General features: G+C 43.8%; 1 protein-coding gene across 2 annotated transcripts in view; it reads left to right on the forward strand.

Moving 5' to 3' along the window:
* Nipal2 (NIPA like domain containing 2) overlaps positions 1–11,229 on the forward strand; it is an 84,361-nt gene extending 73,132 nt beyond the window's left edge. Inside the window, exons 7-11 of one of the 2 annotated variants that reach the window (XM_027431522.2) lie at positions 2,181–2,316; positions 4,080–4,168; positions 7,699–7,762; positions 8,940–9,034; positions 10,585–11,229. In XM_027431522.2, coding sequence (XP_027287323.1) covers positions 2,181–2,316; positions 4,080–4,168; positions 7,699–7,762; positions 8,940–9,034; positions 10,585–10,697 — 497 coding nt within the window. In that variant the 3' untranslated portion in view covers positions 10,698–11,229. The remainder of the gene's footprint in view (positions 1–2,180; positions 2,317–4,079; positions 4,169–7,698; positions 7,763–8,939; positions 9,035–10,584) is intronic. The other variant, XM_035449651.1, reaches the window with a different exon arrangement.
* The last annotated feature ends 392 nt before the right edge of the window (positions 11,230–11,621 follow it).

Consider the following 11,621-nt stretch of genomic DNA (forward strand, 5'->3'; position numbering starts at 1 on the left):
TGAACAGTTGGGGCTCTGTCTCCCCCGTTATTAGGCGATTTCACTTAGATCATAATCTTCTCGTGTCTGTGTGTGTGTGTGTGTGTGTGTGTGTGTGTGTGTGTGTGTGTGTATGTGTATGGAAACTTCTACTAGGTTTTTATACTACCCCTCAAGTGTAGTATACTATATACTATACTATATACTATATACTATACTACCCCTAATTCTAGAGACTTTAATTATAAATTGACAATGTATAGCTATATAAACTTATGGGTTGAAGAGGTGTTATGAGTTATGAACAACGTTGTCACAAATCATACCAACAGTTAACATACCCATCACCTCAAACACTGACCATTTGTGTATGTGTGTGTGTGTGTGTGTGCTGAGAGCATTTAAATTGTATTTCCTTAGCAATTTTTGAATGTCAGTGAGGTCTCAGGATAAATCTAGTGAGTCTTTTTGTTATTTGGGCATGGTTTAGGTTTTGAGTTCTGTCACACAATGTGGTGAGGATTGCTAATGACTGTCTGTGACCTCCTTTCTTAAAACAACAACAACAAAAAATCTTAAGCCTCGATGCACAGTCCTCTCCAGGCTCAGAACACTGGGAATCCAGAAACCTCACCCTATTTTCAGCACAATCCGGTTGTCAAAGCAAAATTAACGACTGAAATATCGATGGCTTTGATCAGGAGATGTTAACCTCGTATCTTGTCACCCCAGCAATCCCTGGAATGGGAGAAAGAACTAAGCATTAAACTGAAGAAAGCCAGAAATCAAATCAGGAAGGAGCAGGATGCCAGGGGAACGTATTGTAGCGATGAAAGGAATTTGTGTTTATGTTTGGTGATTAAGAAGATAGAGAAAGATAGAACAAAAACAATAAAAAAAAATTGAGTCATGAAGACTGACTGACACTGTGACAGCATGACTCCCTTCTCCAGAAGGCTGTCTGTGAGGCCGTCTCAGAAGCCTTCACACAATGGCTGTCAACACACTGATTCCCCTTCAGGTGATTTTCCACGGAAATAGGCAGAATGATGGACAGATTTGTGTTCAGGAAAATTCACCGCAGCCTCATTTTAATGAAGAGAGAAAAAAAAGAATTCAATCTAAATACCCAAAAATAGGAAATTGTCAAATAAATTATACACCTCATACAAAGGCATTCCTGACAGCCAATAAAAGTCTTTAGAATACTTCATGGCATAGGAAATACTTAGTGGTGATGGAAAATAAGTTCCTAAGTGGTATAAACTGAGTGAGTCACGAGTTGTGATACATTCTTCCTTGAAAAAGGTAAAATAACGATGTGCCCAAATGTTAAAAAATGACTTGAGGATGAAATAACAGTTGGGGGCTGGAGAGATGGTTCAGTGGTTAAGAGCATGGCTGCCCTTCCAGAGGACCCATGTTCCATTCCCAGCACCCACATGACAGCTCACAACTGTCTGTAACTCCAGTGTCAGTGACCCTGATACCCGTGGCAAAACACCAATGCACATAAAATAAAAATAAATTATGAAAAAGATGACAATTGATTTCTTCTTGGGGGGGATGGAGTTCAAGACAAGGTTTCTCTGTGTAGCCCTGGCTGTCCTGGAACTCACTCTGTAGACCAGGCTGGCCTTGAACTCATAGAGACCTGCCTGCCTCTTCCCGCCGGAGACCCTCCTCAGCACGGAAAAATCAGCAGATGCTGCTTCCGTAAATGTCACATTTACGGTTCAGTCTGAGAAATGAATACTCAGTTCTAGTCCTGGTCCTCTTAATTGTCTTTGTCAGAAAGTACAGGGCATCCACTAACACAATCTTAGCACAAGCCTCAGTAAGCGCAGGCGACTCGGTGAGTAGCTTCTGACTTCCTGGCTTCTCGGCTATTCAGTTTTGAACTTTTCACTGTAGTTTGTCATTTTTCCTTGAAGGCACTCTGACCTGATACTGCCCTTCGCTGATTTGCCTTTCCCATCCTCTATTGCCTCCTGTCATCTCCGTGGCATTCTTCCAACAGTCAGGGCTGGAAAGCGAGCACCTTGCTGCAGAAGTAGAAGGTCCCCACCCTGCCACGCGCCCTCCCAAACATCGTCCTGAAAGCATAATTGGCACACTTGCCACTCCAGCCAGTAAACCTAGTTTACGTGTCTGTAATGTCTGTCTCAAATATGAGTTTTGTCTGTGTTTTTGTCTTCCAGCCTCATTGACTGTGATTTCAGTGAAAGCTGTCTCAGGCATGATCACTCTTTCTGTGACGGGGAAAATGCAGCTAACTTACGCCATCTTCTATGTCATGCTTGTAATCATGATAGCCTCTTGTGTTTTCCAAGTCAAGTAAGTCGGCGTCTGTAAACTCAGTAACCTTCCGGGGTTCCTGTGCTTCTCTTTGCGTTAGCTTAGCTGATGATTAAAATGAAATACAGTGGTCTCCCAAGGTAAAGGACCTCCAGCTTACCCGTAGCCACCATGCCTCGCTTTCTTCCTCCATTCCTGATTAGTTTGTACTTAGAGCTGCCTTTGCTTGCATCTTGCGCATTCTAAAGCGAGGCCTCCATCCAGCTAAGTGTGCCTGATGCTTCCCTGATGCTCTTCTGCTTGTAATTAATACAGATCGTACACAGGTTGTCATTAGCAATAAATCAAAGGGGATGGGTCCACACCCAGGGTTTCATTCTAAATATAGGAGACGCATGAACCCTTCACCTCCTTCTCTTAGCTCACGCTCATTAATTGCCCAGAGATGGACAAAACCAGACATTTGGCCCGGAGGAAAACCCTTTCCCCCCAGAACTTTGCATCTTTGGCCAGAATTTCCTTCATACCCGTGGGGATTTAAGAATGGTTGTTTCATGTTTCTCTTGGGTCCTGATACTGGTGACACGGAACATTTTTAATTCCTGCGCCCCCCCCCATCACACACACACCCCCATCTGCTTTAATCACTGTGTCCACTTTCCACTCTTTTGAGTTAGCCAGAGAGTTCACCCCAAAACACTATACAGAAGTGTCTCCCCAATACCCAGCAGGAAACCAGATCTCAAAGTTCTGATGAGGGGCAGGGCTTGCTCTACAGAGGGCGGCAGTCTGTCCTGTGGGTCCTAAGAAGGTCCTGGGCAGGAGAGTGACAGTTGAAACCCACTTCCTAAAACTGGGTGTGTTTTTATCAATACTTGAATATTGCTATTTTGCCACTTCTGTCTTCTGAATTAATTGTTACTGCTACAGCACCTTTGGGGATTTAGTGATTAGTGTCGTTGCTCTGTTTAAGGACAGAAGCAGCTGAAGGAAGACCGCATCCTGTCAGCCTTATTAAGTAAAAACGTAGTCCTCCACCTTGATTCCCTTTAAAATCACCCAGGGAGGTTTGTTGGCATGTTGGCATGAGTGTATTCAGAGTATGTTCACACACACACACACACACACACACACACACACACACACACACTTCTTTTTTTTCCAGTTATTCTTGACATCTGTTGTCCCTTGCTGGAGAGCGAGCAAATCACTTGCCCTACCTAACATCAGTGCTTTTTGAAACCTCCATGGAAAGCACTGCTTTGTCTCTGCCAGAGCAGCACGCTGGTGTGGGAAGCTGAGTTCCCGGCGGCGGCCGGCAGGAGCAGAAGCTCGGCTCTCACATGTGCTCTGCAGCTGGAGCGCCGAGCATCGCCTTTGAAACATTAAACATTCCTTTGCTCCTCTGTCTGCTTTCTTGGCACGTGGCATGTCAGTGGATAGCTATATGTTCCCCAGATATGATATTTAACAGATTCTAGGGCCTATCCTAATGAATCAACCCCGGTGTGATACCGGTCCAGCAGCTTGAATGGCTTCCAACTCAAACTTCTGCGGCCTCGGAATATGATTAATTGCTTTTCATTGTTACTGTTGTTGGTTTAAACAGACCATAAAACCTGACATCTGATCTCAGACATCAGATGCATCTCAGCTATGGCCGCTGATTGGAAATGCCCTTTAGATGCACTTCCTACCCTTTGTAGTTGTAGCCGCGGAGCGTACATTTCTTGAAGTTATTATTGTTAGCGTACTGCTGAGCGCGGCTAAGCTGGAGCTTCAGTAATTGCCGTCTTCCATAGGTTCCTGAATCAAGCCACAAAACTCTACACGATGACCACAGTGGTTCCAGTCAACCATGCTTTCTTCACAACCAGTGCCATCATCGCAGGTGAGTCCTGGCTTTCCCCGGGAGGTGAAGCCACCCCACCACAGGTACAAACAAGGTCCTCTCAAACTCAAAGGCAGAACAAGGAAGCTTTGGGAGTCCATGTCCCCAGCCTCCAACCAGTATCTAATTTCTTCCATGGTCCTCTCCTTTGTGTGACTACTTCCTGGTGCTCTCTGCTTCCTGAGGCAGCCCAGTCCTGTCTTGATGACTCTCATTAACTCGGGAATGACTAGAAAGTGTTTCCTTACACTGGAGCTCAAATTAGCTTCCTTATGAATTCAAGACACACTTTTACCTTTACTCTGCCTTCCCAGGCTGCTGCTCGCAGCTCCTGCTAATCAAAGTGAAGGAAAAAAACCCTCTTGAGTCTTCCCTGCAGGCCAAACACCCCCAGTTCCTTGGACTCATCCGTCTGTGCCCACATCACCTTAATGAAAGAATGTGGTCCCTGGCCTAATTTACCATTGCAGGGAAATTTACCCAATTTTCACAGAAGGCCTGACAAACTTCCACAGTTGCCTCTCCTACAACTCCTGTATTTTAATGAATACTTTCCACATTGCAGAGATAATAATGTTAAAAAAGTACAAAACTTAAAACCTGGTCCAAGCCAAAAATACAACAGATTCAAGTAAATTATTTATAAATGGGATAATGGTAGGGCGTTGGCTCGATGTTATCAGCAAGCTCAAAGCTAAGCTGATGCTTCTGCCACTGTCTCAGCAGGCTACGGCTGTGTAGTCCACACTGGCCTGGAACTTGCTTTGTAGCCTAGGCTGGCCTCTTAACTCAGGATCCTCCTGCCTCTGCATCCTGAGTGCTGGGATCACAGATGTGTGCCACCAAACCCAGCTCAGTGGGCAGGACCTTAAAGTGATTCATACAGCCTTCTGTCCCCCCCACCCCAAAAAATGAACCTCAAAGAAATACTTAAAGATTATATCCTAAGGCAACCAGTGCCTAGTGCTTCCAGGCAAAAGTGAGAAATGATTGTATGTTGGTACACCCTAGAATTATCAGAAAATTAAAGTAAAGCAAAAGGAATTACAGACATGATATACACCCTAATAATATACAGGAAAAAATATTTTAAAAATAACATAGTTCCCTGAGCAGAAGGTTTTTAACTACTAGGGGTGCATGTAATGCTCTCGAGACATTGAGCAATATGTGAGTTAGGAATGCCTGAACCTTCTGGAAATGATAACAGTTCGTCCAATGTTGCATGTGGACTGGTAGTAAAGCTGTTCAATGGTCCCCTCCTCCCAGCAGCAAAAGGTATAGCTGAAAGGCAAAATGGCCATTTCCTTCCTGCTAAGTTAATAAATGTGTGGTTTTTACTGCAGTAGCCAGCATGGGCAAGTCTGTACTATCCTGGGCACCCTTACAAGGCTGGGGAGGTGGTACCGCTCTCCCAGACTGAGTTCACAGCATTATCAAGGGCTTTATAAAAGCTTCCACTCTGATTCTACAAGTCAACACCAAAACCACGAGTGACCTGATTTAAAACGAGCAAAGGACCCAAACGTGTCTGCAAAGAGAATATAAAACGGCCAACGAGCAAATGAAAATGATTAGACATCGATAAATCAGCAAAGAAAGAAACAGGATGTCACCTCACACATCCGTCACGGTGACTACTATTTTAGTGTTGTTTTGTTTTGTCTTGGAGACTGTGTCTCTCTATGTAACAGTCCTGGCTGTCCTAGAAATCACTGTGTAGACCAGGCTGGCCTCAAACTCACAGAGATCCGCCTGCCTCTGCCTCCCGAGTGCTGGGATTAAAGGAATACACCCTCTGTGTCCAGCCAAAGATTTATTTGTTTATGTATTTTATGCACATGGCCATTTTGTCTGCATGTACATCTGTATACCAGGAGAAGGCATTGCATCCCATGAGACTACAGCTCATGAGCTGTACAGCGTGTGAGCCGCCACGTGGGTGCTGGGCATTGAGCACAGGATCTCTAGAAGAGCAGTGGTGCTCTTAACAGCTGAGCCATTCCTCCAACCCTAGGGCGGCCACTGCTAAAAGGAAAAGAAAAAAAAAAAAGTGGCAGCAAGATTGTGAGAGATTAGGATGTTAACTCCTGTACCATTGGTAAGTGGAAATGCAAAATTATATAGCCATTAATTATTCTACAATCCAGCAATTATGTTCACCAAAAGTGGACACAAATTTGTAGCATTAACCATAATAGCCAAGGCCGGGCATTGGTGGCGCACGCCTTTAATCCCAGCACTCGGGAGTCAGAGGCAGGTGGATCTCTGAGTTCGAGGCCAACCTGGTCTCCAGAGCGAGTACCAGGATAGGCTCCAAAGCTACACAGAGAAACCCTGTCTCAAAAACCAAAACCAAAACAAACAAAAACAAACAAACAAACAAAAGAACCATAATAGCCAAAACATGAAAGCAATCCCAGATGACAGGGGGAAAAAAAGTGATGACTACACGCAATGGAGTCCTACTCACCCTGAAAAAGGACACTTGCTCCAACGCTGATGAAACAGGGACATTGTTAAGAGAATAAAGTCAATCGCAGAAAGAAAAGGAAGATACTGAGCTCATGCACTTGAGTCAAACTCACAGAAACAGGAAGAAACATAAGACGCCTGCTCACCATGGTGTCTCCAGCACCTGCGGCACTACCTTCCAAAAGACAGCAAATGTTCTCTGCCAAGTGGCAAAACCCACCCGCCACACGCACACAGCTGGTTTCAGATGCTCTGTGATTTGAAGATTTCCTAATTAATAAAAGCTCTACAAAGTCTTTGGGACATGAAGAAGTCCCTGAGACTAAGTGGGAGAAAAGTTCATTAAAGCGGATGACAATGCTCCCACCGCCACCACCCTTCCCCCATGATCTACAGGGGATGCCAAAGGAAGAAGACAGGAGGAAGCTCCTGGAGAAAAGTGAAGCCAGGGCAATGCCCAATTGCCAGAGGTTCCGCTCATGCCCATGTGGGCACCTGACCAGACTTAACAAAACATAGGACATAGCCAGACATAGCGGAAGGGATGGCATAGCTGCACAAGCATGAGAACCTGAGTTCAATCCCCAAATCAAACTCACATTAAAAAAAAAAAATGCTGTGTCTGTGATTCCAGAGGCTAACTATAGACAAGCCAGTGAGAGACCCTGCCTCTAAAAACAAGGTGGATATACGGCTCATGAGAAAAGACACACGTTGTGCTCATGCTTCCGGCATGTGCACACATATGACTATGCATTCGTACACACATACATGCATGTATATAGACAAAAATGAAATTTCTGCTTACAAAAACTTAAGTTGGTTCTTTTTTTATAACATTGATAATTATACTAAGCCTGCAAGCCCATGTGAACCCTTTGAGTAGTTTCAAATGTAAGAATAGCACACAGACTCTCTTAAATCAAAATACTGCATGTACATTTTAAGGGAAACCACACACAGGGAGAAAAAATGTATTTACACAATTAAAAAATAATGTGTTGCTGTTATAAATGTCGCTACCCTAAAATTAACTCTGTTCTTCTCTTATACAGGCATCATATTCTACCAGGAATTCCTCGGTGCTGCTTTTCTCGCTGTGTTTATTTACCTTTTTGGGTGAGTAAAAGTCTCAGAGGCAGCCAGGCAGTGGTGGCGCGCGCCTTTAATCCCAACACTCAAGAGGCAGAGGCAGGGGGATTGCTGTGAGTTCAAAGCCAGCCTGGTCTACAGAACAAGTTCCAGGACAGCCAGGGCTCTTACACAGAGAAACCCTATCTTGAAGGTATATGAAGTTCTATTAATTCTAATAGGATTTTTCGCATCTTGCCTGAAGTATAGAAAATTGGAACATAGTATAAGAAACGTCTTTCCCAACTTAACACTCCACACAGGGCTCTGCGGCCTTCGCTTTGTGACTTACGTACCCCTTTGAGAGTTCTGAAACATTGGGGATCTGCAGTTCCAGTCAGAATCATGATAAATCCACAAGTATCTATGGTTTAGTCTTTCAGTTCTCTGTCAGGACCACCTGTCCCTTGGAGCACTTAGGATCACCCAAGTGAAAGGCCGAGGCTGGTGGATCCTGGTCTTAGGTTTAAGTAGCTTCAGGTTGGTAGCTGCCCTTTCTATCAGAAACCGCCCAGTTTGGCCCCTTCTAGAGACTCGGTGGCTGTCACTGCTAACATTGCTGGCAAACAAGAGAGCCAAACGCTGGTGATGTGTTGCCAATGGATAGCTGCTCCCATTGGCTCCAAGCGCACCCCATTAATGCTTAGCTGCCTCTCGATCTGCTATTCAGCGTGACCATTGTTATGCAAACTTGAGCCTAGTCTATTTTCAACATAGGAAACCATCTATCTTGAAAATTCAATTTCATAAGACATTTGGGCGCGGCCAAACTTCTGGGGTCTGGAAACTATGACTACTCTTATGGCCAAGGACAATGAGATTTCTTAGAAAATTAAAGAATAACTTGTTTTTCACTCATGTTGCATGCCAGTAATGGGTCTGGGCATGCATGGATAGAAAACGAGACCTAGTGTCTACCCAAAGGGTTTAGAGCCTGAATTAGCCTCCAGATGGTGAAAACCTGGGAGCAGAGATTTATTGGAAACTACCCAAGTCTTGGTTCTGGGTATAACTTTTACTGGCTGTAAAAATTAAGACAAGTTTGAGGCAGTTTACCATAAGAAATGGGATATACAAAACTGATGGAATTTATGTCATCATGTTCAAGTTAGAGCACAGTTATTTAATACTATGAGCTGTTTCAGTATTCCTGTGTTCCTTACAGGTGCTTTCTGTCATTCCTTGGAGTATTTTTGGTGACAAGAAATAGAGAAAATGGACACCTACAACAGTCTTTTATTGATTTCGGGAATATTCCTGGTAAGAAAAAAAAGATATGTATATTTTTCTCTAATTTATAATAGATTAACCTTGGGCCTGGTTCAGTGGATAAAAAGGGCTTGCCACCGAGCCCGGTGATGCGAGTCCACTCCCTGGGACTCACAGGGTTGAAGGAGATAACCGACTCTTCCAAGTGTTCTAACCTCCATGCCCGCATACACACACACACAAATAAGTGCCATCTTTTTACATTACAGAAAAGAAAATTTATCCTCATAAACTAATCATTGTTGGCACCATTTTGCATGTTAACATAAAAACTTAATTTTTTTTTCACCTCAAGAAGTGCATTGAGTAATGAAGCCCAGGGAACTATAACGTTGATAATTTTTAGATGTCAGCTCTGCACAAAACAATGAGATTGCTGAAGAACTGACAAGGCTTCCTTCATGCGGGTCACTTGGAGGATCTCACTGGGGTTTCCTTAAAGGGTCAAAGGACATGGATGCATGGGGAGTGTCAGATCCCTGACACCTACAGACCCTTTGATGGGACATCCAAGGGAGGATTGATGGTCCCGATGCTAAAGAGCATCGCTCCCGAGGAAAACTGAGGCAGCTTGCTCGCTGTGATGCTGAGAGTGACACCACCATCACCAGGACGTGAACACTCTCCTTCCTCTCCTCATTCATGCAGACTGTGTCAACGGGTACCATCTTTCCAGTGCTCATCTCCACTGAGAACCAGCCTACCTCGTGTGCACATGGCACACAACAGAAGCAAAACCCAGAGCAAAGCCAGCCATCCTTACCACTCCCCGACCCTAACCCACCCACCCACTCACTCCCAGCCTTGCTAAGGATTTGGGGTGAACTACAGATTTCCATGCAGTAGTAGTTTTGTCCACCATTCTGTCCATCGTGCCTTTAAAGCAAAAATGACTAAAGTTTCTGTAAGATTAAAAAGTGAAGAGCAAGGAAGTGAGTTTTGTGTTCTCTTTGACCTGTGAGCTACCTAATCAAGAGTAGTCAGGGATAGAATTGACATTTGTAGCAACAGTGCTCACTGGGGCTTTGTTTAAAACTGGTTATTTTTTATAAGAAATAAAAATGCTGGAATCCAAAAGGGTGGTTTTGGTTGTTTGTTTTGTTTGTTTTGTTTTATTTTGTTTTTTGCTCATTAACTATTTTCCACTTTATGAAACTCTGTGTGTAGTCTGCAATGCTCTTTAAAGCTGCTGGCCCATGGTGTTTTCCTGTGTTGTTGTATAGACAAAGGAAGACAAAACCCTTCAGAGAGAGGTTTGGAGATGAGTGACGGAGCTATGTGGCTCTCCTGATTGTTCCAACCTGTTTCTATGCCCAGTGCAGAATGGGTAGATGTCATGTGGACAAGTGTGTGACCACAAGACAAGGACTATGAGATTTTTGTGAGCCCTCCCTTGACGTTTTATCTTTTCCATTGAGAGGGTAACCACATAGTATTTTTTTAAGGCATAAAATGTGGCCAGAACTGGAGAGAAATTATTAGGACTTTTTTTTTTATCTTTTAAGAGCTCAAAAGGTCTTTTATGATTATTATCTCCACAGGGAAACAAATGTTGGACAAAATACAACCAGATTCAAATGGCTTATCCTATGGAACCTTGCCTGATGGAAGTGACTCAACACGGAGCCAAAGTGGAGAGAAGAAAGAGGCCTAAAATGCCGAGAGGGATGGCTGTTGGCCTGTTATTCAATACCACCTTTTTAAAAAATTGCACATGTTCAATTTGTGTCAGCAGCTATTTCACGCTGACATGTGCGTACATTCGATTCAGTCCTCTCCCCCACTGTGGACAATCAGGGCCCTCCTAATCTCTAACAGTCTAATGCTTTCATGGAATGTTACTCAAAGTGCTTCCCACACCCTGAATCTCTCCCTAGCGATCATCTAACGGGCTGCATCTTAATGAGAGCCTGGCTGCTTGTGCAGGATGTCACACAAAAATGTGCACTTTGAGATCTGGCCATAGAAGGCATAGGTTGCTCCTCCGAGTGGCTTGCAGAATCATCCTGTTGGCTTCGACAAAAACACCCGCTGCCGCCACAGCCTGTCTTTAAAGAAAGGTTTGATGTGCTTCTTTCTCTTGGGCATCTTCTACAAGTCTTTCATGAAGACTCACTCCTCTTTCCCAGTCAGGATGGCCAGTCGTCTTTTCAGAAAACCAACTCTGTTAAAATCCTCCTTTGAAAATAAAAGGCCTCATTTAAAAAAAAAATTTTACAAGTGGTGTTCTGTGATTGCATATACTAAAAACTCAAAACCTGACTGCTGGTATTTTTTTCTTTTAGCTTAAAAAAAAAAAAGCATTTGCTGGGCAGTGGTGGTGCACACCTTTAATCCCAGCACTTGGGAGGCAGAGGCAGGCAGATCTCTGAGTTCAAGGCTAACCTGGTCTACAGAGTGAGTTCCAGGACAGCTAGGGCTACACAGAGAAACCCTGTCTTGAAAAACCAAACATATATATATATATATATATATATATATATATATAGAGAGAGAGAGAGAGAGAGAGAGAGAGAGAGAGAGACTCACCTTTGTGGCATATTTTACCGTGGTCTTTGTGTTAAGTATGACACACAAA

This window comes from Cricetulus griseus, chromosome 10, assembly GCF_003668045.3.
Source record: "Cricetulus griseus strain 17A/GY chromosome 10, alternate assembly CriGri-PICRH-1.0, whole genome shotgun sequence".
NCBI classification, from domain to species: domain Eukaryota; kingdom Metazoa; phylum Chordata; class Mammalia; order Rodentia; family Cricetidae; genus Cricetulus; species Cricetulus griseus.